Here is a 26,945-nt window from a genome sequence, read left to right on the forward strand (position 1 = left end):
AGCGATCGCAACGCATACCTACCATAGTGCTCTGCCCCTAAAACACGAACCATAAGAATAATCGGAACGAGCCCCACCTTATATCTATAATTATGCCATAAGATCGGGGCGCGAAGGTCAACTCCTTCTTGCAAGATTAAATAAAATCGTAGTATTCTTTATCCCCTATTGACGACTTACGTGTCCAGTTCAACTCCATCGTCACAATGAAACCCGCTTGTAAAATATTTGGCAAGGAGATTTTTGAAATGAGAGAGAAAGCGACTGACCATCTAATGAAAGAGATTCCGAAATTTTCTTTATTGCTAAGCAAAGGTAGTACGAACTCTCTGGAAATCCTGGCTTTAAAACTATTACGTTTCCCTGATTTGGGTACCATGAGGGACACGAAGGAAACGAGAAGGGAGAATTGTATGCAAAAAAATGGTTGGAAGGGCTGTTTATGAGACCAGTCCCATTTTTCGGCTCAAAGGAGGCAATCTCTCAAAGAACATGGTAGCATTTATAGACAGTTAACACCGCATTTCTCTGAACTTCGGACAGATCTCTCCATCCAAATAGGCAGGATTGGATAGAGGGGAAAATCTGCACGGAAGCTGGCACCACTGTCTTCACTGATGGCTCCAAGATGGAATCGGGAGTTGGCACAGGGGTTTTCTCTAAATCAGTCAAAATATTTATTTCCTTAAAACTGCCGAACACTGCTAGTGTTTTTCAAGCAGAAGTCTTTGCGATCCTGCAGGCATGCAAAATACTTAAGGAATGCGGGGACGAGGCAGATATTAAGTGAAGTCACGATTAAGGCTTTGATAACGTCATGGGTTAGATCGGAATTCGCCAACTCCTGTAAGGAGGAGATTAAATCTCTTGGGTGTGAATGTAGTATGTCTCTGGTGTAGTATTTCCAGGACAAAGGAACATGGGAGGAAATGAAATTTCTGGTGGGCTTGTCAGAAAGTGGTGGACTGAATTGATCTCATAGATGTGCTGCCCGTTCATTGGCATCCCCCTAACTGTTGTTAAAGGGGAATTGCACAATTTATTTCTCAGAAAAGCGCAGTACAGATGAAGCTGCACTTCTTTGTGCGCTATTTCAAAAACCCTGGTAACTTAGCATATAGACTCAGAACTCAGAAAGTCCTGGGGACTCCACGTTACTCAATTTCCAAACTCGTTGTTGTGTTTATCGGTTATTGGACGTTCGGCACACACTTAGGAAAGCAATGATTATCATTTAATCCACATTGCAGAAGCTGTGGGGAGCTTTCAGAGAAGAAGACTGTTGAGCACTTTCTCTGCAAATCAGCGGCTTTGGCAACTAGACGATTAAGATCTCTAGATGCTCCTTTCTACGACAGCCTGGAGTAGTGCGCCTCTCCATTACATCAACAGCTCTGGCTGGCTGTAGATATCTGCCCGTTGGAGGTCTCAAAATGGTATCAAAACGCGCTGTAGTGCGACTTGGGGGGTGCCAGTCTGGTACTTCAAACATTTCCTGTACCTACCTACCTAATATTGCCTTCCACACTAAGGCTTTAAAGTCTCTACTACTGAGCTTTCTTTCAATATTCGGGCAGAGGAACAATTTTAGGCTTAAGGTAATTAAAATCTAAATAAAAAAGTGAGCATCGCAATCTTACATTATCAAATACGTGTATTACCTGGTAAATATTATAATTTATGCATTATATACAAACTAATATGGTTTTTTTTTGTCAGGGTAATAAATATCGAAACTATGTAAATAGGCGACGCACATAAAAAAATTATGTAGACTAGTGATTCGTAACAATGTTTAAATTAGATTAAAAACAAAAAACGTTTAGAACTAAATCAACATCTAGAATAAAAATATATTCCTCCACTTAGTGCCACACTAGTCACGCGTGTGATCACGAATCCAATCCAAATATTGCGAAACTCTCGTATAGACGCCAGGATAGCCAGGCTCACCGCATTTGTTGCCGAACGACACCACGCCGAGTTGCACCCACCGCGAGTCAAAGCGCATCATAAGTGGCCCGCCGGAGTCGCCCTGAGAAAGCAGTTTACTTTAGTATAAAAATAAGCAAAAAATATAGAAAAATGTTACCTGGCACGCATCCACGCCACCATCCGAGTAGCCGGCGCACACAAAGTTCTCATTGATGGGTTGGAAGTAGGAACGATCGCAGTCCTCATTCCGCCAAATCGGCAATTCAGCTTGACGCTGCGTTGTCGACTCTTTGCCACCATAGTAGGTGGTGCCCCAACCCACTACAGTCGCACGACGCCCAGGCAGACGTTCCTTAGGCGGCGCACGTCCCGCACGCGGCAAACAAACTGGGATAACATATTTGGACTTACGCACAGGCTTGTCCAGCACCAAAATGGCGATGTCATTATAGAAGCCAATACGTGAGAAACTGTGCAATGAAAGGAGTGTTTGAGTTACAGAACCAATCCTCTATCTAAAAGATCTACATACCGCTCATGTGCGCGCACTTCTTTCACGGTAAAGGTGACCGGCGCGGAGGGTTCAGCATCGGTGGATAAGTCGATGTCGCCCAGACGCACAGTGAATTGGCGCGCCGCAAAGCTGTAAGAAAAGATACCAGAGAAGATAGATGTGGTCACAATTTAGTTAAATCAATAATTTCGACTTCTTTACTTACGGTTTCTGGCGTGAGTCCCTCGTGCAATGCGCTGCAGTTAGAATATACTTCGTGCCAATAAGCGACCCGCCACACCAGAACTCGGTACGTTTGGGGCCATGCAAGAAGATCGCCGCCATCCATGGCCATTGGCCATTTGGTGCTTCAACACCGCCCACAATTCGCCCTGCCGAATACTCCTGCTGTCCGCACTCTTCCGGATCAACTATGTTATTGTTGCCTATGAGTTCCAATTCATTGCCCAACGGGTTCGATGTGGTCGTGGTTGTTGTTGTTGTTGAAGGTTTAAGCTGTGGTATCAACACCAAGCTCGGTGAGGAGGCTGGACGTTGTGTAGTTGGTCGCTTCGTTGTGAGCGCCACAGTCGGCGCTTTCGTGGTCAGCTTGAGCGGTCGCTGTGTTGTAAGCACTGTTGAAGACTCTGCTAATGGACAACAGACACCTGGCACGAATAAGCTCTTAAAGCAGAGCGACTCGCGCAGACTACTCAAATTCAGCAGCAAAGCTGGACAGCTGCTCAAATCTTCGCAACGACCCAGACGTCCGCTAGGTGTTTTGCAATAGTTCTCCACATCTTTGCCAGAAATATCTTCAGTAGTGGTTGTAATCTGATCAATGCGATCATTTGCAATGTGGCTGGTTGTTGGCAGCGTCGTGGTGGTGGGTCTTAAGGTGGTTGGTGGTTTGTTTAACTGTTGCGATTGACCGGTTGCACTACCATTGGCTGGGTTTGTGGCCGCGGGTTTCTTCACCTTATTGCGGTTCTTCTTCTTCTTTTTCTTCTTTTTTGTCTCCTTAGTTTCGACAAACATCGGCTTAGCAGGCGTTCCGTTTTCGCCCACACGCTTGTCGGCCATCAACAAACCCGTCACTTTCTGGTCTGTGATCAGATTACTTTGATTAGGCAGTGGCGCGAGAATTTTCGCTGTTGGGCTTATGTCATTGAACTTTCTAGATGGCGTTGCGGTCGTTGTTGCAATCGTCGTAGCGCTTGTAGTACTTAGAATACCAACAGTAGTCGATTCAACACCACTAGCACTAACTTCATTTGCCGCTGGTGCCTCATATGAATCCTGTTTCGACTCGTGACCACCGCGCGTTATGTCCACCAACAGATGGCCCATTGTGTTGAGAGCACCCAAGGTTTCCGAAATGCGATTGAAAGCCGATTGTGACAACAAACGTGGCACCGACTCATCACTACTGCTATCTGTGCTGCTCTCCTCACCGCTGTCATCATAGTACTCGTCGCCATCATCATCATCCTCATATTCAGAATTTGTATCGCGACTTTCAGATTCTGAATCGGAATCAGAATCGGAATATGTTGACTCATTGCTAATCTTCAGGCGATTTGTCTGATTCCATTTGTTAGTCTCCACTCGTCCAACTCGTCGAACATTCTCACCCTTTGCGGTGGCTCGTGAGAATGGTGAGTCCGATTGCGACTGAAAAAAAGACGCTGCCTTAAAAGTAGATATGAATCCAAACTTTATGCTTAACTAAATAAACCGATGCTCTGTTCAGTTTGAAACATCGTAACTTACATTGGTCGTTGGTCAAGTGTCTCGGCTCGTAGTCGTCATCTGAATCCGAGCTGGTTGCTTGTACCAGCCCTTGCGACAGGAAAATTACAGAGAGCGCTGAAAATGGAGCAAGAGAAATGTGTTATAAATATGGTGGTAGAAAGAGGCTACACTTAATTTACTAATGGAGAAAATACTGCAACAAATATGCTGGGATGCTGAAAATGATATTATTCGCACCCTAAGAATTTTTCCGATTTTATTGAAGCTAACCGAAAAAACTAAGGATTTCCCTATTTGATGATGTGCTAATTTTGGAAAGCTTTGCCAATTTCTTAATCAATACTAAAGGTTTTTATATCCTCTTAGACCCATCGAACCACCCAACAAAGAACAAGGCCTAGACAAAATATCGGCTTGTGTTCTAAAAAAATAAACTCATGCCGCTTTCAAACAGGTTTTTTTTTACAGAATTGTATTCAGATTGTGCCGAAACACAGGAGTTGCCCACTTTTGTATAACAAAGTTATTTATTTAATCCAAGAATTTTCAATCTTACAGACTACGAATAGCAAAGGCAAACTTAAAACTAAAAATGTAATAAATTCAAAAGCTTGAAAAAAGCTACTCTTCAAACAGAAAAGTCAAGGAAGACGGCATAACTAATAGCACTAAATTCACAATTCACGATAAATAGGTCGAGCGATTGGAGCATTAGAAAAATAGTTAATTCTCACGTAATCCTCATCCATGTATACACAGATGGTTCAAAGCTCTAGGGCAGGGTGGGAGAAGGTGTATATTCCGAGCATCTGGGGATCTCCTTCAGTTTTCGGCTCCCCGACTACTGTAGTGTCTTTCAGGCTGAACTTATGGCAATAATAAAAACCGCGACACTGGTACAGTGTGATGCGATATCTGGAAATGACGTCTACATTTTCACTGACAGCCAGGCGGCGATAAAATCCCTCACAAAACAGTCGACAACCTCTAAGGTTGTCCACATCTCTTAACGAGGTGGCTGAGTCATTTCGCCTAAGGATAATATGGGTTCCTGGCCATCGCGACGCTGAGGGTAACTGTAGGGCCGATGAACTAGCGAGACTCGGCACCAAGCTGACCGATGAGTACATAGACAATGACATAGACATATCCTTACCAACATGTAAGCTACTTATCTTTGAAGAAATCGTAAGAAAAGCAAACGAAAGATGGCGTAATGAAGTCACCTGTAAAATCGCCCGTGGACTGTGGTCGACTCTGAATCCTAAACGCGCAGAATCTTTACTAAGCCACAATAAACACAGCCTTCGCAGACCGATTTCAGTCATAACAGGACATTTTCTAATAAGTAGGTACGCCCAAGTCGTCTTGATGAGAAAGAGATAGAGACAATCTTGCACCTTCTGTGGCATTGTCAAACTCTAACCAGACGGAGATTTGCTATTCTAGGCAGACAATTTTTCAACGAATTGGAAGATCTCAGTTCTGCAGAAATAGGAGGTATTCTAAAATTTTTGAAAAGCACACACTGGTTTTTGTAGAATTAGGAAAAGCTCCCCACGCGGTATCACAATGGGCTATGAGCCTGACAGGACAACCGCTTCAACCTAACCTAACCGAACCTAATCCCTATAGAACGGAAGTAAGCTACGAAGAGGACATTGGAAAACATTAGGGTAGCCAGGTTGCTTGTCTAAGACAAGACACCCGGTGACCCTTAGTCCCATTGTGATACCTGCATTTGATTTCCATCCCCTAACTAAGTTGCTTAAACCACTTAGATATTTTTAAAAAGGTCCTTCCTTCTTCCTCTAAAAGTCCTTCCTTTCAAATTTCTCATGTCGTCAAAGAAATAATCGCTAAGATATTTGGCACGACTTCTTTGAAGTACAGGACATTCACAGAGGAGGTGTTGTACCGACTCAATTTTTTCTTCATCTCCACAACTCTTGCAGAAGTTATTGTTGATCTGTTCAAGCAGACATTTTGTCCTTCTACGATTCACTTTTGGCCAGAGCGCTTTGGAGACCCTGCATTTTGTAGTCAGACACCACCTTCTATTGGGTTTCCGCGATAACGCTCAAGCCAATCGCAGCGTACAGTTAATTTAGAGGAATGCTAACGTCCTCTACCACTCACTGAAGATCAAGTTCAGAGTCTTTCCTGGCACACTCATCCGCTCTTTCATTTTGATCTACTACAGAGTGGTTGGGGACCCAACAAAGTGTGACGATGTTGTTGGATAAGCCAAAGCGACCTCCCGCATTTTTTAACACATCTTGAGTTGATGTGCGTAGAAACCAGTGCCTGGATTGCTGCTTGACTATCAATTTAAAAAAAAATGTTAAGTTTTTCTGGAGGTAAGTCCATTAGTCTTATTGTTTTTACTGCTTTGTCTATAGCGTAGATCACTGCTTGGCATACGCTACATCAGTCAGGGAGTCTAAAGGAGCAATTTAAGGGCAATTATCCCGAGTACAATCCCGATCCAGTGCCATTATCCATCTTTGAGTGGTCAGTATAAATACTCGTATGGTCACCATACTATCATCTGATATGACTGTAGTATGCCAATCTTTTTTATCGGGTATTCTTAGAGTATAAATCTTTGTTGAAATCTATCTTGGGATTCAGATAGTCTGTTTTCGATGCATCTTACGAATGTTAATCCTGGAAGCAGATTTGGCCGCTATAGGCTGCTATATAAGAGTGTGTCTGCTCCGCCTTCCTCATACGAAAGCTCCATAAATCATAATAGGTCTGATGATCCTATTGTACGCCTAGTCGTTTTTATATGGTTTAAGATCCCAGTTTTTCCCCAATTGTCCTCTTACAGATAAAGAGGGCATTAAAAGCTTGCTTCAACCTTTCCTTTTCCAAGAAAGCTTTGAGTCCAGAATTATGCCAAGGTACTTGGCTTCCTTCGATAGGGTTAGTATTACTCCATCTATAGGCGACAACTGAAAACTTGGTATCTTATATCTTCTAGTGCACAGAACGAGTTCGGTCTTGACTGGGTTAACCATTAGACCGTTTGAGGTCGCCCACTTACAGAGTTCCTTTAACGCTGATTGCATGAGCCCGCTGATAGTCGAGCTGAACTTCTCTGTCATCAGGATGACTATATCGTCTACAGCGAGATTACTTCTCCCACGAGAATATTATACCATACAAATTATGTGCTCAACTCACCTGGAGTCTTGACGATAATGCTATACTAAATTTCGAAGAATTTCATATTTCTCACAATGATGACCTGGAAGGCGATTTTGAGAAAGTTCAGATGGAATTCAAGCTGTGATGTAAATTAATTTACAAAATTTTTTAAATAGAAAGAAGTATGTATGAGAAAGAAAGTTAATTTTCATTACTTCGCCGGCTCAAAACATATTTAAAAAAGAGCGGCTGTCAGAAGAGCGGTTGAGGAAGCACCACTTTACTTCCGCGGTGGAATGAATTTTAGAAAAATTTGTTAAAAATAAGAGAAGATGATTTTTTTATTTTCTTTTATATGCAGATGTATACCTATATTTCATTATTTATATTTTATTATTTATTTATTTTATATTTTATTATTTATTTATATTAAATATTTTTATATTTACACTTATTATTTATTTTATACAAAAATAGAAATTAAAAGCAAAACTGGATAGATATCAAGATGCGGCAACTCATATGCACAGTAGACTGGCGCATATTTAGTAAACTTAAAAGTTATGGAAACAAATCGAAGCTAATTTAGTAATGTCAAATTTCAATAGATCGAAAAATCAAAATTTTTGGAAAGAATAATGAATTAAATGGACAAAGTATAGAATTAACTACTTATAGGATATTTCGTAATGAAACCAAATCGACAAAAGCTGATAAATCCTGCGTTTGATTTAGTTCAAAAATCACTAAACGTCTAAACTCCATTCTGCTTTATAATATCCATACTTCAAATATACGCCATCTGAAATTTCACTACCAATAGTCATTTGGTACGAAAGCCAAGTACTTCAAAATATTCTCCGCCATCGGCTGCTCCAAGAGTTTAATTGAAAAATGTTGTTATGCAACAAAAGTTTAAGTAAAAGTTATTTCATTTATTATTACCCATAAATGAGAAAGTAAAAGCGAATTCCACGAAATGAGAAACCAAAATAAAGAACACTTTACTGTATGTTTCGTTTTAAAGTAACTTTATATGTGTATGTATGTATATATACCTGTGCTCACATAATTGAGTCACTTCGAAATTTCAAATATTTCCAAATATATATCCAACTTAACTATTCGATTGCAAAATTCTTCTTTAGTCATTATTCTTAGTACCGTTATTCTCTTCTTCTTAATTGGCGCTATAACCGCTTACGCGATTTTGGCCGAGCTTAACAAAGCGCGCCAGTCGTTTCTTTCTCGTGCTAACCGGCACCAATTGGACACACCAAGTGAAGCCAAGTCCTTCTCCACCTGATCTTTCCAACGCAGAGGACGCCTTCCTCTTCCTCTGCTACCACCAGCTGGTACCGCATCGAATACTTTCAAAGCCGGAGCGTTTGTATCCATTCGGACGACATGACCCAGCCAACGAAGCCGCTGGATCTTTATTCGCTGCGTCTATGTCTCTGTCGTCGTAAAGCTCATACAGCTCAGCTAGTACCGTTATTACAAAAGAATAATTAAATTATTGATGGCTTAATCTGTAGAATGCCACGTGGAAGACATTTATCCGTTGAAGAGCGTGGTCTGATTAAAGGGCTAAGCGAAAATGGCAAAAGTATTTATGAAACTGCTGCTAGAGTAAATCGGCATAGGAATACCATCAGCAACTTTCTTAAAAATCCAGAAACATATGGTCAACTCAACCGAAGAGGCAGATCAACTAACATCGACAGCAGATGCAAACGATAAATTCGTCGTCTGGCTGCTCAAAAAGAAATGTCTTGCAAGAAAATCAAATACCATTTAAGTCTTAAGGTCACCAATAGACGAATACATCAAATTTTGGTCGAGGACGGAACACTTAAATATTGTTTGCGGGAGCCGGTACCAAGACTATTGTCACGCCACATTAAGACTCGCTTAGCAATGGCCGGAAAATATAAATTTTGTACTAACCAATTCCGCAACGTTGTATTTTCGGACGAAAAAAAGTTCAACTTAAATGGTCCAGATGGTTGCCAGAAATATTGGCCGGACCCTAGGCAACCACGGCGAACGCGTCATAAGCGGAACCACGGTGACGGCTCTCTGATGATTTGGGCCGCTTTCGGACATGGTGAAAAGTCTCCAATTTGTTTTATTCCGACAAGAACCAACGCAGAATTCTATGTTGAAATATTAGAGGATGTTCTCATTGAGTTTGCGGGAAACATATAGGGAGACGACTGGGCTTTCCAGCAAGACAACGCCCCAATCCATACGGCTCGTTTAAACTAAGGCCTTTCTACGGTCAAGAAAAATTTCAGTTCAGGATTGGCCAGCACTAAGTCCCGATTTTAAACCAATTGAGGACCAATTGAGGGGAATATTGTCGGCCCGTATTTATAAAAATTTTTGGCATTTTGAGACAATCAAAGACCTGAAAGGTAATATACTTTAGTGGAAGAGTGGGATAAGATAGGTGATTCCACTCTTCAAAACTTGGCAGACTCTATGCCTAAACGTATAAATTATGTGCTTTCTCAAAATGGAAAACATATTAATTATTAGAAAATTGAAAGCTATAGAAACGTTGAAAAAAGTGTAATGAAAGGCCAATGCACATATACTTATTTCATATGAAGTTATTTTAATTTCTTTTCTTAATTAATAAGTTTACTCAAGTTGACTTTTTGTTATATAATTTTTTGTTCCTATTTTTCCTAAATATATATTCAAATATTGGTTGAACCTTTCTCCTGCTTCTTTATAGTTTTTTTGATTTGAAAATACCCTTGCACATATACTTATTTCTGTGAGGTTTGTAACAAAAACCTTATAAATTACAGTTCTAAACTTTGTAGGAAATTTATGAAAATTTCAAAAATTTCAAAAAATTATCATCAAAATTCTTATCTTTCTAATCGGCATCTTTAGAAAGCTTCTGAGTATGTAACTTTATAGTACATCAAATTTTAGTACAATAAAGTGAAAGTTTAGAGTCGCTCAAATGGCGCGCCTATTTTTGCCACCTTTTTTGTTTTGTTTGTAAACAATGTTGACAATTTTCCTCCATACGAAAAACTTCCAAAAGTATGCTATGAGACAAGGCGAATCTATTAAAGGTTGTGTTGGTAAATCAGCTGATATGTTTTTTTCTGTCGCAGTGTCCATGTGGCTATCAGCAGAGAATAAAACAAGGCGAATTAAATTTTTATTTTCTACTTTTCCATTACTTTGCTGTGACAATCAAACATACAAAACATTGTTGTTGGTCTTCTTTTTCAGAGAAGAAGATACCAAAGCGCATGCGCTAAATATGTCGATCGGCAGTCCGAGCTTTTGTTTACAAACGATTTTTAGCAGCCATTTTTTGCTCATTGCTTTTGCATAATTTTTTGCTCACTTTGTAATTTAAACACTTTAAAACTGCAGCTTAAAGTAATAAAAATATTTAAATAAAAATATTTATGTAGGTTAGTTATAAAAAAAATGGATTTTTAACCACGCGAAATGTTGGTCAAACTTTAATGGTTCATTGATTACTCACAGCAGTGGCATCATAAAGTAGTGATACGGAAAGAAAAATAATAAAAAAAGATAGGATTGGTGTTAAGTACGGGTGAATTCCACTGGAGTGATGTAAATTTGTTTGTTTTTCCTTAATTATTTATTATTTTTTTGTTTATTTATTGCGACTTTTAGTGAAAGTGAACAACATTTTTGAAGTAAGAAGTGTAAGGAGCAGTGGGAAGGCATATAAATAATTGCAGTAAGCGCTGAAAAGCTTCTGCTACAATCTTTATTCACACAACTATGTCATTGCTGTAAATTTTGTTATCCCAAAAATATACAAATTGTGCTCATCTTCACCACTATATTATTATTATTATTAGAAGGCCATTACGCACTGCGACCAGAGTTGATCTATTGTGCAAGACCTATTTTTGTAACCCTAGAGTTTAAGGCTTTTTATAAATTTTAGCACTATTGTGGGTTTGTTGTTCCAAAGATTACATGGAGATACTACGATACCACCAAGGTGGTGAAGTCTTTGTCTGCCCAGCGCAGGACATTCACAAAGCACATGTTCTGAGCTTTCTATATCCATTTCGCAAAAGCGGCAGACATTGGTCTCTGATAGACCAATGTTATTTAAATGATACCTCAGGCTGCAGTGACCTGTGAGGTATCCTGTTAAAAGACGCAGATCTACTCTGTTTAGTGAGAGTAGCTTGTCTGATATTCCTTTGTTGGGACTAAGAAATTGTTTGGCTTGACGCTGACCGGCACAATTTAGCCAGTGTGCAGCAAATTTCCTTTCTTCCCATTTCCTGAGGAATTCATTAATGTGGCTTTTCGTGAGTCCACAGAAAGGCTCAGGACCAGTAAGTTGCATATTTGCTCCTTGTTTTGCGAGGTCATCAGCCATTTCATTCCCCTCATGCCCTTCATGTCCCGGAATCCAGACTAGAGTTACTGTGTTGAGGTTTCCTAACATGTTGAGAAGGTTTAGGCAATCATTTACCAATTTAGAGGTGATAGTTGTTGATAGAAGGGCTTTTAGAGCCGCTTGACTATCTGAGAGTATGTAGATGTGAGTACCTCTCATTTTCCTGCGAAGGCATTCTCTCACACATATTTCAATGGCATGTATTTCTGCCTGGAATATTGTTGGGTAGAGTCACATCGGAATCGATTTTTTAAATTTAGGCCCATTGATTCCTGCCCCTGCTCTACCATCTTCCAGCTTAGACCCATCAGTGAACCATAATTGAGATCCAGGCTTGAAATTGATAGAATTAGTTCTCCAAGTTGTTCGTTCATTAATAATAATTCGGAAGTTTCTGTAGAGAATGGGTTTGGGAGATATTGTATCCACCCTGTGTAGTATAGGAGTGTGTCGAAAGTCTTCTAAGATCTTTAGATGTCCTCTCATATCTCCACTTTTAAGATCGGCGTTGCCTTTTAGTCTTAAGGCACTCAATCTTGCTTCTTTTTCAATTAAGATGGGAAGCGGTGGTATACCTAGGAGCACGCCCAAAGCGTCAGTTTGGCATGTTTTCATTGCTCCTGTTATACCGATGCAGATGAGGCGGTACAATTTGTTAAGATCGCTTGCCGCCTTTCGTTGCTTAACTTTGGGCCACAATGCTATGGAAGCATAAGTGACTATAGGCTTAACAACTGTAGTGAATGTCCAGTAGGTCATTCTGGGGCTAAGCCCCCATGTTTTACCAAAAAGCCTTGTGCAGGCATAGAATGCCCTTGTGGCTTTTACAGTAACTTTCTCAAGATGCGAGTTCCAGGTAAGCGCTTTGTCAAGGTTGATACCAAGGTAGTTCGCCTCTGTGGAGAGTTGTAGAGTCGATTCATTCAGGACAGGACATTTGATGTTGATATTCCTTTTCCTGGTGAACGGCACTAGCGCAGTTTTAGATGGGTTGATAGAGAGCCCTTTGTCAGTGCACCATTTGTTTATTATGTTGAGGGCTTGTTGCATGCGGTTAGAGATGGTCTCTTCATGCCAGCCCACTATATATACTACCAGGTCATCAGCATAGCCCTGGGTGTGGAATCCTAGGTTGTTCAGTTTGTGGAGAAGTTCATCTATTACTAGTGTCCACAGAAGAGGAGAGAGTACTCCCCCTTGCGGGCAACCTCTTGTGGCCTTGATAGACTTTATTCTTCCTCCTAATTCTGTACTGATCGTTCTGGATTTCAGCATCGATATAGTCCATCGTCTGATGGGTTTAGGTACGTCCTTTTGAGATAGGGCATTGTTGATTGCCTCATAGGACGTATTATCGAAAGCTCCTGTTATGTCAATAAAAGCGCAAAGTGCGATTTGTTTTGACTCAATAGCTTTTTCAATAATGGTTACCAGACTGTGTATTGCAGTCTCAGTAGATTTACCTTGTTGGTAGGCAAATTGAAGTTGGTGCAGTGGGAAATTAACCAAGTTATTCTCCCGTATGTGCTGATCCAATATTTTTTCCATTGTTTTTAGGAAAAATGAGCTAAGGCTAATCGGTCTGTATGACTTAGGCAATTGTTCGGGTTTTTTCCCTACCTTTGGAATGAATACGACCTTTACCTCAGCCCATTTCGTAGGAATATAACCTAGCAATAGGCTTGCTTTATATAGTCTGGACAAAGTAGGGACAATGTATTGGCTTCCCTTTTGCAGAAGGCAAGGGAATATCCCATCAGGTCCAGGAGATTTGTATGGGCTAAATGTAGATATAGCCCATTGTACCCGATTTTCATGGAATAGCTTATTTGCCAGCTTTAGGTCCTCCCTGTCAGCATAAGTGGTAGGTTCTACCAACATTGTGGACTCATGTAAAGCATGGCATCCCGGGAAATGGGTGTCCAGTAGAACTATAACCACTATAAGTAAATGCGATCGAGCTCACAAAAGACATACTTTTTGAGATGTACATAGTGTTGCCATAAATTCTGTGACAAATTTTGCAATGTATACGGCGAGAACAAATTCACAGTAAAAAGTTCCATTACTTTTGATTTTGCATTGTATACTCATAAATTATTATGAGTTTCGTGGCAAATTTCGCTTGTTAATATTGGAGTGGGGAGTTAAGGAAAATCGCAGTGCAGTGATTGCATTACTGAAGTGTGGTAAAATTGCAAGTCAGACTTACAAATTGCTGAAAATAAGCTTAATATTTCGAGAATGTTTGTTTAACGCACGATCAGTCGTTTTTCCCAAACGTCTGAAATCACAGATAGAAAAAGAAGAGGTCGTCGTCATTCGAGCCAGTGCAGCCATAAAAGCTGTTCGAGAAAGAATTGGCAGAAATCCCCTTAGAATGCAGAAAATGATGTCCAGGGAAATGAATGTATCGATCGAATCCATGTCAAGACTAATTAGGGATGATTTCTACATGAAAGCCTTCAGTCGCTCAAGTGGTCATCTTTTGACAACGCGCTTGAAAAAAATTAGACTCCACAGATGTAAGCAGCTTCTTCGGTGTCACGCGGTCAACGGCCATTAAAATATTTTTTTCACAGATGAGAAAATGTTCACTGTTGTTGAAGTTTTGAATAAGCAAAACGACAAAATCTATGTTTAAACTTCTGAAGACTCAAAAAACATTGTACCAAAGGTTCAGCGCGGCCACCATGCAGCCTCCAGGTGTTACATCCCTTCATTTCTGAAGAAAAGGGTTTAAGCCCGCGGCAAAAGTGTTTTGGGAGGATGTCTTCGAAGGTGTGGTGAAGCAGTTGAGCAGTACTCTCTTCAATGGAGAGCGTTGGATCTTCTGTTAAGATTCCGCTCCAGCTCATAAGGCGAAAACCACCCAGCAGTGGCTAAAAGACCATATTCCTGATCTGAATCCATTGGCCAACGGTTTTTTATCAGAATTGGAAAACATAGACTGTCAAATACCTCACAGAAATTTGGAGAGTCTCAAACAATCTTTGGTTCGAGGAGCGATGTCAATATCCATGGAAACCGTGCGTGCTGCTATAGTTGAGTGGCCTAATCGTTTGAAGGCTTTTGTAAAAGCAAATGGTGATCATTTCGAATGAAAATTTAAATTTTTGTTCTTTAACATTTAGATGATTATACAAAACTAAGTTCATTAAAAAAAGTATTATAATTTCATAACTATAACGAACTTAACTTGTAACAGAACTAGTGGCAGAATTAAGTATTATCCATTCCATCGTTCCATTAGGCAGCAAAGGGAGATTCTCCTAAAGGTGACCGATTTCAAACATTTCTGATAAATATTTTTCTTAATAAATTGAAACTAAGCAGGTGTACAAAATTTCATTACTCTAGGAGCACGCCGTCTATTTTTTGTCAACAAATGTGTGAAACCATACCACTGTACCTCGTATTGTCAAAAAGATCGTCACTAGCAGCCGCTTAGCCATCATTAAAAAGTAATACTCTAAAAGCACTCTCACTCATAAATTGTTTTACACCCAGGCATACCCTACAAAAACACAAACACTTTCTACTGAAAAAGAATTCCCACTGCTGCATGACGTAGCAAATGATAATAAAGGCTGATTACATACATACACAAATACAGCTAGGGGCAACCTTGAACTATAAATATTATTTGAGTTTTGATAATTCACTTTTTAAGCTGCTTATCAAGAATTCACAATATATAAGATTGTTATGAAAAAATATTTTAATTAGGTACTTAGTACATTACAATGAATACGCGTTTTTTTCAATTACGAGTACTTAATCTTTTGATATCTGAAAAAGCGGACTAAGAATGAAGTTGACTTGACAAGGCAAGGCAATTACATGCGTTGCCTCTTATTAATCTAAAGATGGTTTTATAAGTTTATTCGTACTTGTATCAATTCTCCTTTATGGGCCACCTTGTGCAAAATTAATCACCCTAGCGGAATATTTATAATTTTTGCGGCTGTCGTATACAAACAGCGCATAAAAGTCAAAAAAATATTTTCATCACTCAAGCGAAGATGATTCAGATTTTCAGATTTCGACAAATCCTATTAATCGGAAGGGATCAACAAACTAGAATAGTGTTAGACGAAGTGTATAAGCCTAGAAGGAGACTATTTCGAAAAATAGAAAAGGATTACCCCAAAAAACTATTTTTCTTTTTTTCCACGGACTTTTCAAACCACCCTCGCACATCGATATTATTCCAGACATATCAATGTCTCTAGGCATTGAAGATATGTGTGCATGTGTGAGCGGAAATTAGATGAAGCGAGAAATGAGTATCTTGCTGTCAAATAGTAGCAGAGGAAAGTAGTCAAGGGGTTGCATGAGTTTCGTGGGTTCAAAAAATCGATTTTTGGTTTTTTGGCTTATTTCTACAACTTCTCAGGAATATTATCCTAAATTTTCAAGACGGTCCGAATAATAGTTTCGGAGATACAGCCTTTGGAAGGTGTGCGCTCCAAACCACTTGTATTGTTACTCAAAACTTTAAACGCGTTTTTCTCGGAACCGTGTTTTCAAAGTCGGTTGTCAAATGTTCTCGAAAACTACTCAACCGATCTTGATGAAATTTTACACAGGTGTTCGAAATACAATTTACTCGTGCTTGGACGAAGGATTTTTTTCAATTACAACTATTTTAAAAATAACAAAATGTCAAGCAAATTTGACCGAAATTTTCCTTTTTTTTGAGAAAAAAATGTCTGGCAAAATACCAATTTTTACTTTTTTTCTTTCCTTCGTTCAAGCACGAGTTTATGGTCTTAACTAAAACACTTATTTTTGCTTTTTTCATTTTCGATGAACCTGTCAGGAGTTATTGTGACAACGCGGCCGCACCTTTTTTTCGAGGGGTCACCGAATATGACGTCACAATGGACGATTTTTGTTTTTTCGAAAATTTCAGAAATTATTCTTTATATATGTATCTATAATACAGAAAAAAGTTTGAATTAAATAAATAATTTTTTACATATAAAAAAATTTAAATTAGCCTTTTTTTACCCGACGAAACCCATGTAACCCCTTAATCTGACACAGAGTATATTTTTTAAAACTTTCATATATTTTAAGACTTCCGCCAAAATATTTTGGAAAAATATTATAATTCATTAAAACTATGAAGATATATGCTTATTAAAGATTTTAACCCCGAGATCTAAGGGTTGTCATGTTGATACTAAATCAAAAAAATATAAGTATTTCACTCAAAACAATAGGAGCGCAACGAATTAACGAGTTATTACTTCAATTCAACTTAAATAAAATAAAATTGAAAAAATATATAAATATTGAAACAATATATTAAAATAAAGCAGATACACATTTTTTGTCAGAAATTATTATTTTTTTAATACTTTTTATTTATTTTTAATTTTTTTCTTTATTTAAATTGTTTTTTATTTTTTTTTTTAACTAAAAAAATAGTACAGCGATATCTAATATATTAAAAATCATAGAACGAGATGCTAAAATAGTACTTCTAGTTTCCATAAAAAAACATTATGGGTATTGAATATCGCTTGTTAAACCCATTTTTGGTAAAACAATTTTCGATGGCATAGATCATCACAATTAACAAAAAAATACTTTTCTTTACAGCAATTCTTAAATTTTTCCATATTTTCAATTGAACAGGCGAGACTAACTTGCACTGATGTTTTTATGTCTTGTACCGAGACACTCCATTTAAATTTCTCGAATAACTTCTTAATTTTTTTCACTGACGAACGAAAATATCCACAATTTTAAAAATTTAGAATTTTCGCGGATCTACCATTTTCGTAGTAGATTTAATTATTTTTATACATTCCTTGCGAAATCTAAGTAATATTTATTTCACAACTGTCAAATGAAAAGCCATCGAACTGGGGCAGCTGCCAAAAAATAAAAGCACTGAAAAAAACTTGAACTTGAAAAGGAGGAAAGGAAATGGAAATGGGTTAAAATATTTATTTTAATTTTTTGCAAACCAGCTGGGATAAAATACCTGGTATGGCCTATATTTATTGAAATATTTAACTTTTATTAAAAAATATTGGCAGCCAATACTAAAAAGTTTCCTTCTAACGTTTACAAATGTTGTGGCCATTTGAATAAAAAAGATGGCAATATCAAAAAAATACTTTTCTTTACAGCAATTCTTAAATTTTTCCATATTTTCAATTGAACAGGCGAGACTAACTTGCACTGATGTTTTTATGTCTTGTACCGAGACACTCCATTTAAATTTCTCGAATAACTTCTTAATTTTTTTCACTGACGAACGAAAATATCCACAATTTTAAAAATTTAGAATTTTCGCGGATCTACCATTTTCGTAGTAGATTTAATTATTTTTATACATTCCTTGCGAAATCTAAGTAATATTTATTTCACAACTGTCAAATGAAAAGCCATCGAACTGGGGCAGCTGCCAAAAAATAAAAGCACTGAAAAAAACTTGAACTTGAAAAGGAGGAAAGGAAATGGAAATGGGTTAAAATATTTATTTTAATTTTTTGCAAACCAGCTGGGATAAAATACCTGGTATGGCCTATATTTATTGAAATATTTAACTTTTATTAAAAAATATTGGCAGCCAATACTAAAAAGTTTCCTTCTAACGTTTACAAATGTTGTGGCCATTTGAATAAAAAAGATGGCAATATCAAAATTCAATAATTAAGTACGACTTACAGTTATGTCATATGCAAGTACTTAACCTCATCTGCTATGTAAGACACAAGGCGCGCACACACAAAACAAAAATAGCCCAAACGGTCACAATGACGCAGCAACAAACTAAATAAATAAATAGCCGTAAAGTAAGCAGACGGAGGTGACCTAGCCAACAGTCAACGTATTGGCACATGCACAGGTGGGCGAGTAAATGCCAAGCAGGAAAAACGCGACTTCAATCGTTAATACAAATTTGAGTAAATGCGGCGAATTAGACTAAGTAAGACGAGATTGGAGTGAAACATACACAGTCAAGGACTCATTCTTCTACAAAGAGTATATTTACCCAAGTTTCACACAAGCAGCGAATTAAAAAAAATCCAATTCAATTATATTCAAAAAAATTTAAATTCAATAAAATTGAATAAAATTCAAAAAATTCAAACTTCATCTAAATTTCAAACTATTTAATTACAACGTTTAGAAAAAATGCAATTATGCAGTTTTATAGCCAATTAAATTTTGGTATAACCAAATTTTACATTAGAATATTTGGACAAATTTTCCGAGTGCAGTTTTATAGCCCATTGAAATTTGGCATAACAAACTTTTAAATTATAATATTTAGAAAAATTCTGAGAGTGCAGTTTTATAGCCTATTCAATTTTGGTATAATAAAAAGCAAGTTTGAAGTAGTTCTAAAACCCATTGGTTATTGACATTTTTTTTTTGCTGCCAATGTTGCACATTTTCTCCATATACATACATAACGATTACAACTTTTTTATATGAAAAAAAACACCCAATACCGTCTATAAAAAAATTAGCTATAAAACGGCATGTTTTAAATATTTCTAAAAAATTCTGATTAAAATGTTTGAGATTTTTAAGAAAAAATTGAGGAATTTTTTTAACTCAAGACACTTTATTCCAATCGATGACTCATGGGAAGTACTTTAGAAAAATACCAAAAATTAGTTCGATCCGTAAATCGCCTCAAAATACGAGGAATTTTATAGACGCGGTATTAATGAGCTACCCAAAAGGTGGAAAAAATAAAAAATTTTAACTAAAAAAAGGCAGAATTTTTCTATTTGTACACCAAACCAAGTGTCACAAGTCGTAAAATTCATATCACCATACTTGCATCGCTATGTTTACGTAAAATAAATATGCTTCATACCACCAATCTATTTGTCGATTCAATTTTTCTACCGGGTACATGCACATATTTTCTATGTTTGTAGGCCCATGCGCGCACTTGAGCGATATGCGTCATGCATGCCAATGTCTATACGAGTACTCGCATGAGTGAAAACAGATAAGCGGGTGCGTTACGGCATACTTTTCCTAATAAGAGCGTAAAAACCACACCCAAAAAGTGCAAAATATTTAAAAACTTTTAATCTTCGTTGGGCTGTCTGAAAATTTACAAAATATGACGAAATAGGAAAATATGAACAGACTTTTTTCGAGGTTTGCACGTACAGTCAAAAAACCCAAATACTAAGAATTTTCAATTGACCACCAAAATCTATACCATTTTTTCTAATGCTTCACTTAATTTCTATTTAGCCGAATTTATTGTTTACAATTACAGATTTACAGATTACAGATTTTCTTACAGAGGTATCTAAATTGTCACTATACACCCTCCATTCCAAAAAAAACGAACTTTTTTACAAATAAAAAAAATGTATGGCGCTGTGATTTGGATATCTTTTGAAATCGATTTACTAGTCCGGCAGTGCCAAAATTATGTATGTATAACCTCTCCTAATGGACACTTCTATTAGCCGGACATCTCCCTTGAGCGGTCATATCTTTCTATGCCCAATCCTATGTATCGGAAGAAGTTGTCCACTTTGACTTGGATACCTCCCTTTGACGGACAATAGCTGTCCGCCCAAAAGAGGTTCCAGTGGATATAATTGGCGCTTAAATACTTTACTTTTATAAGGAAATTTTTCATGGCAGAAATACACTCGGAGGTTTGCAATTGCCTGCCGTGGAGCGGCCGCTTTTAGAAAAAACTTTTTCTATCAATTGGTATTTCATGCCCAGATATTTGATTCCCTGCACTTCCGAGTGGAAGTCACGCATCAGCCTATTCGGCTACATTGGCCGCTCTAAAAATCTCTGAAATTTAAATGGATTTGGAGACTTCTCAGACTCTGCCGGTACTGTGTATCGCATTTTGAACAAGTTTTAAGTCTCTGTAGGCCTGGACCATGAAAAACTTGCAGCTGGTCACGATGAGACATTATCTAAAGGGTCAAGAGTTGTGAGTGAATAGCTGACAAAAATCGCAATAATTTCATTTCATCATTCGCTGTATTCATTTAGTGAGTACTAAGCCACTAACCATTAGCCTTCCCGAGAGCTCATTTAAACGATTCAAGCAGAACATATCGCTAGTGCAGTCGAGATGACGTGCTGAGTAACAACCTTTAGGTTATGTTAGATTAAATGGCTGCCCATGTAAACGCCCACTTCGACAAAGAATTAAATTCGCAAATTGTACTACTATCCACAGGAAAACAGAGGGTGGTGAACAGAACAGAGAGAGAAAAAAAGGGGCTTTGGATTAGAAGAGGATGATGATTGTGGCTAATTACAATTGCGTTAACCGGTTCAAGCTACTGCTGAAATACACCAGGTAGGTTATTCTTAAACCCTCTATATTAGCAGGTGCAGAAGAAAAGTGGGAGCCAAGATGATTAGAACTTACCGCGGCGAGAGCAGGACAACTGAGGAGCAGGTGCTGAGATGACTCCACCTCATTGTCCAAGCAGCTTCAGAAAGTACTTGAAGCAAAATTAAGACTCATCGCATCATCACCTAACGAACAATGACCGGTAAGAATACCCACAAAATTCGAGAGTTGCGGCGTTGTTAGCCTCAGAAGTTCTCTCAAAAACCTTCGATTTCCTCACGGCCTAAAGGATTTTGCGACTTTGCACGTTTGCACACTAACTAAGCGCTCGATGAACTGACGCGAAGCCTTTCTTTTCAGGAGCAGACCACAAGTTTTCAGAATCAGAATCATGTTTTATTTTAAGTACATATATGAATATACAGAAAATAGCAGGAAATAAGAACAGCACTAGCTCAAGGCCATCAGCTGCTTTTACAATAAACTAGGATTAATTACAATATTTGGTAGTCTTATATTTAAAATAAGGAATATATGTGTAATACAAGTAAATAAAAACAACAGCCCAGAATCGCGTACAATGGAAGAGAATTATCAAGACTCTATGCTCCCGAGCGGAGTGAGCAGGGGGAAAAAATCCGCTTGGAAAGCTCTACAGTGGACCGGTAGCCTTAATTAGAGCTTGATGGAGAGTTTCACGCAGTGTACTCCTCCATCAGCCCTTCCATACAAATTCGAGACATCCGTGATCATGTTTGTCATGCCCTTTCTCCAAATAGGTCTGTCTAATCGGATTGAGAGAATTCAGAAAGTTTTTCTTCGTTTTGCACTCCGATCTTTAAATTTTTCTGAACCTGTACCATCGTACCGCTCTCGATGTTTATTGATTGACTTAAAACCTCTTGATAGCAGACGATCTATTCTATCGTGCTCATTTATTATTTGGATCATTTCTGGATCTATTGATTGTCTTTCCCTTTTAAGTAAAATTCAATTTAATATACCCAATATGAGGCTCCGACAGTACGAAACCTTTAAAATTGGCTTCTCGAGAACCAACTACAGGGTAAATGCTCCGATTCCTAGGGCATGTGCAGATTTAAATATGTTTTTCAATTCTTCTGGTGCTGATTTTACATGGCCGTATGGCATCTTAGTGAATCATCTTAAATCGTTCTTTTCTTAGTAACTACTAAACTATTGTACATTAGCTTAATATAGTCTGTAAGAATGTATCCATTCGAAGACAATAAATAAATAAATAAAATAAATAAATACTGCACACCACCCACTCCTTCCTTGAAGGAGTATGATTGGAAAAAGTGCCAACGTCTAAGTCTCTTTGAAAACTAAATTAAGTTTGGGATAACAGAATTCTTGGATTGCTGAAAAACTTATTTTCTGAGGAAACTGAGTCAGATCATTAAATGATCGGCACTCACGCAGTAAAACTGGGCCTACCATTTAATCCCTCACACCAGACGCTGTGGGACCTTTCAGACAGAAAGACTATTGAGCACTTTCTCTGTAAAGGTCCGAGTTTGGCAGCTAGACGATTAAGGTCACTGGGTGCTACTTCCTTCGACAGCCTGGAGTACTGCTCCAACTTAAATCCCATTAACCTTCTCCATTACATCAACAGCTCTGGTTGGCTACAGATATAGGGTATGCTCGTTGAAGGTCTCAAAATTGTATCAAAACAGCACTTTAGTGCTACTTGGGAAATGCCAGCCTGGTACTTTAAGCATTTCACCTACCTACTTACTGATATTTAAATACACGCTGGTGCAAAATAAAATTTTGTTTTTGAATAACTTTTTTACTAAATAAAAAAAAATATTTACATATAGAGGCAAGTGAATGCTTAAATCTTCTAAAAATGTATTTTCGGATTATAAGTAAAGATTTTGAGCAGTAATTTATTAATCTGGGGTTGCAGTTATTTCTGCTTGGCCAAGCCTGCAACTTTACTTGTGTCTTACGAAAAGTACATTTTCACTTTCGCTTAGTGTTATTTAATAAGGCAAAAATGGGTCATGCATCGCTCACCTTTGCGTAACTAAAAAAGCAATAATAATTTCAAAATTGGAAAGATAACAATAATATTGACATAACCGTACAAATTTTTAATTAAGACTGGCCTCTTTAAAAAAGAGTTCGTTTATGGTATAACGAAATATTAACGAGTGCAATTTACTAGGCACAGAAAATACAAAAGTTTACTAAAGATTTCATTATATAATATTTATATTTATATATATACGAGTATATTTTTTGTTTTTTTGGTTGTTGCTTTCCCTTTTCTGGTTGCTCACTGCTATGTTACTTAGCGAAAATACTGAACTCATTGTTATTGCCACAAAGAATTACTTCTACTACTACTGAACTTATCGGATACGTTTTCATTTTTTGGCAATATTAATTTTAATTTCAGCCAGAGAAATTTTGTGGCTTACTCACGAAACCTTGTGAGCATTGGAATGCGATACAATAAGTAATATTTTTAACTACAGTTATTTTTTTGCTCTATAATTAAAATCCATTGCATGACTTTTATATAACTAATGCTCCCTTTTTCAATCTAGCAGAGGTTCAAGGCACATTGCTAACCCGCTTATTAAAGAATAAGAACAAGATTTAAGGTCTGGTCAAATACTCAATTTTTATAGATATTTTTAAGGAATTTTTTTTAAAGAAAATAAAATGCGATTTTTTTATTTTATGGTATGTTCTCAACAGAGAATCTATAAGAAAAATTATAGGTGTATTAACTGGTCATTGTTTAATAGGCAGCCACGCTAGACGGTTAGGACTCCCGTACTTCGATTTCTGTAAAAGCTGTCTTAATACAGAAGAAGAGGAAACAGTCAGACACCTTTTATGTGAGTGTGAAAGCCTAGCTAACCGATGTAGTGGATATAGCCCATCTAAAACTAACAAAGCTCTGATCGTTTATTAAAGCAACCGGATGGTTTGAAAAGGAACACGAAGAGTAAGGATAAGCTCCAGTGGTATCACAATGGACCTGCGGAAGGTCTAAGTGTGTCTTATGACAACCACCCTGCCTACCTACCTACCATATCGTCCCCTTAGTATAACAATAGCCTATGTGCTCATAGGCTATTATTTTTTTATTTAATTTTTGGATTCTCCATCGTCGATTTTATATGTGGTCAAAATTTTGTCAAATTCTAGTTCTACAAAGTGGGTCAAAACGTCAGTCAAAAATAATAAATATTTACAGACATAACGAGATTTGAGTGAGAGCTACTTTCGACAAAAAGTTTGAAATTCATTTTCTCAAAACATCAAAAAATTTATAGGCTATTTTAATACTAAGGGGACGATATTATTATTGGCATCAAAAAGTATACAAAAATAATTTTTTTTTACATATTATTTTTAGTAGCGTGGCACCAAAGTAAGCGTCTTAAAAAAAAGATAGGTGGCTTGTCAACTTGATTATTACGCTGTAGGATTATCATTCTTGAGCTTTACGACGACATAGACATAGCGCAGCGAATACAGATCCAGCGGCTAGCCCGGCTGGGTCATGTTGCCCGAATGGATACAAACGATCAGGCTTTGAAAGTATTCGATGCGGTACCAGCTGGTGGTAGCAGAGGAAAAGGAAGGCGTTGGAAAGATCAGGTGGAGAAGGACTTGGCTTCACTTGGTGTGTCCAATTGGTGCCGGTTAGCACGAGAAAGAAACGACTGGCGCGCTCTGTTAAGCTCGGCCAAAATCGCGTTAGCGGTTATAGCGCCAATTAAGCAGAAGAAGGCTTGTCATTATGGCAGGTGCTACTTTCGTTTCTTTTCAGCCATAACTTTCCATACTACAATCTGATTTCCACCCGAAAAACCTACCTTTTTTTCCGGCATTTTGTAATTTCCAAAAAAATTTTCCCAAAAAAAATATATCACAAAAAATTGTTTTTGTATACTATTTAATGTCAATAATAACATACTATAAAATCAAAACGATCGCATCTTACTTTCTTAAAAAAAATTCCTAAAAAATATCTATAAAAAATGAGTAATATTTCACCAGACAGACCTTAAGACAAGCACATCCTGCCTTGGTATACAAATAGTACTTTAGCTGCTTAAATCAATCAATCAGCTATCCGCTGATCAAAAATTGAGGGGTTATAAAGCCTTAATCTGCCCCATGCTTACCTACGGTTGTGAGCTTTGGGCGCTGATTTTGCTGAAAATTGCTAACATTAAGCAGCCGTCACACGATTCATTAAGCCCCAGAGGATTAGAAGGTTCCAAAAGCGCTTGAATTATGTCCAGTTGGAGATCGAAGAAGAGAACACTCAAAAACAGATGGCTCGAAGATATAGAAGCAGACCTTAAAAGGCTAAAAGTGAGGCGTTGGAAGCAAGTGGCTTTCAAAAGGGAGAGATGCCGCGTGGCTGTGAATGAAGCAATGGTGTATCAAGAACTGTGATGCTAAGAAGAAGAAGACGAAGAATGCACCATTTTGGTTGCTTTTTTTGAAGTACAGTATGCTCTCTTCTAAGCGGACACCTAAAAGTACGTTCACATATGGAGTTATTAGCAATAAATCCAGAAAATTTAATCTACCCGTTCACGTATAGCAGATTGGCTGCAAAATTGATAATCAGCGGTCGAGGCTGTTTTGAAAGGTGTTTCTTCATAGAAATTGGTTTGGTAGAATATTTTAGTGATTTCAGTTTGTTTAATTATTAAATGAAGTTGAAAATTAAATGATATTAAGATTATTCTATACTAACAGATTTCGGGTGAGAATTTTTCTATGGATAATCTCGCTTTTTAATTATGAATTGTCACAACATCCCCCAACCTAATATTTACTATGAGGCAGATCCCAGCTTTGGAGAGGCTGCTTGCGGGCAGCACTTGGGACAAAGACAAAGAACTGTTGCTATCGACTTTTAAGGCAATTGGTCGGCCGCTTCTGAACTATGCTGCGCCTGTCTGGTCGCCTGGAACTAGTGACACGCAGTGGATAAAGTTACAGACATGCCAAAATACTGCCATTCGGACCGGTTGCCTCCTGATGTCCCCTATTCAACACCTTCACAACGAGGCACAAATTCACAATAAACTGCTAGCAAGCAGTTCCTGCTGGGATGCTACCGCAGGTTACACCCTTACAGACCCCTGCTTGAGCTAGAGCCGCCTCCTAGGTGCGTCAGGAGACACCTTTTAAACTATACCGACGAGATCCAGGACAAAACTGACAGAAATCTACTGGACCAGACAGTGTTTAGACAGTCAGTAAACGACATTCAGCGGGAGACCGTCACCACCTTCTTAAGCTCCCGCCCTGTGAATGCCGTAATCGGATATCAACCACCACCTATTGCAGATGAAGAGCTCCAGCTTCTCCGTGAGACACGTGTAGCACTGGTACAACAACGTTCTGGATACTGCAGCAGGTTAAACTCCTACTTATCCAAAATTGACCACAACATACCAAACATATGTCCGGCATGTGAAGATACTCCGCAAGACACCAACCACCTCTTCACATGCCCCCTTAAACCTACTCATCTAATACCCCTCTCCCTCTGGACCCAACCCGTCGAAACAGCCTGTTTCCTGGGCCTACCCTTAGATGAGCCAGACGAAGACGGCCGGTGATATACCCTACACTGACGGGGCTTCTATTACTGTTTAAACAACAACAACAACAACATAAGAGAATCATAACTTCCCTTCATCTCTGTTTTCCCTATACGATTTATGCTTCAACACCTCAAACACAACGCCGAGATGATTGGAAAATCAGCCTCCTCGAATCCAGTAAGAAACTCCAAAATACTCATGCAAGTAAAAAGTTATTTGTTAAATCAG

The 26,945-nt window shown here is 38.1% G+C and overlaps 1 protein-coding gene across 1 annotated transcript in view; it reads right to left on the reverse strand.

Annotated features, from left to right (window-relative positions):
* Positions 1 to 1,864: 1,864 nt before the first annotated feature.
* The window catches only part of LOC129235869 (uncharacterized), a 38,752-nt gene continuing 13,671 nt past the window's right edge, over positions 1,865 to 26,945 (reverse strand). Inside the window, exons 3-7 of the mRNA XM_054869926.1 lie at positions 4,202 to 4,297; positions 2,655 to 4,116; positions 2,468 to 2,578; positions 2,093 to 2,405; positions 1,865 to 2,035 (exon numbers count right to left, since the gene is read on the reverse strand). Coding sequence (XP_054725901.1) covers positions 1,877 to 2,035; positions 2,093 to 2,405; positions 2,468 to 2,578; positions 2,655 to 4,116; positions 4,202 to 4,297 — 2,141 coding nt within the window. The 3' untranslated portion in view covers positions 1,865 to 1,876. The remainder of the gene's footprint in view (positions 2,036 to 2,092; positions 2,406 to 2,467; positions 2,579 to 2,654; positions 4,117 to 4,201; positions 4,298 to 26,945) is intronic.

This window comes from Anastrepha obliqua, chromosome 1, assembly GCF_027943255.1.
Source record: "Anastrepha obliqua isolate idAnaObli1 chromosome 1, idAnaObli1_1.0, whole genome shotgun sequence".
In the NCBI taxonomy this organism is placed as follows: Eukaryota; Metazoa; Arthropoda; class Insecta; order Diptera; family Tephritidae; genus Anastrepha; species Anastrepha obliqua.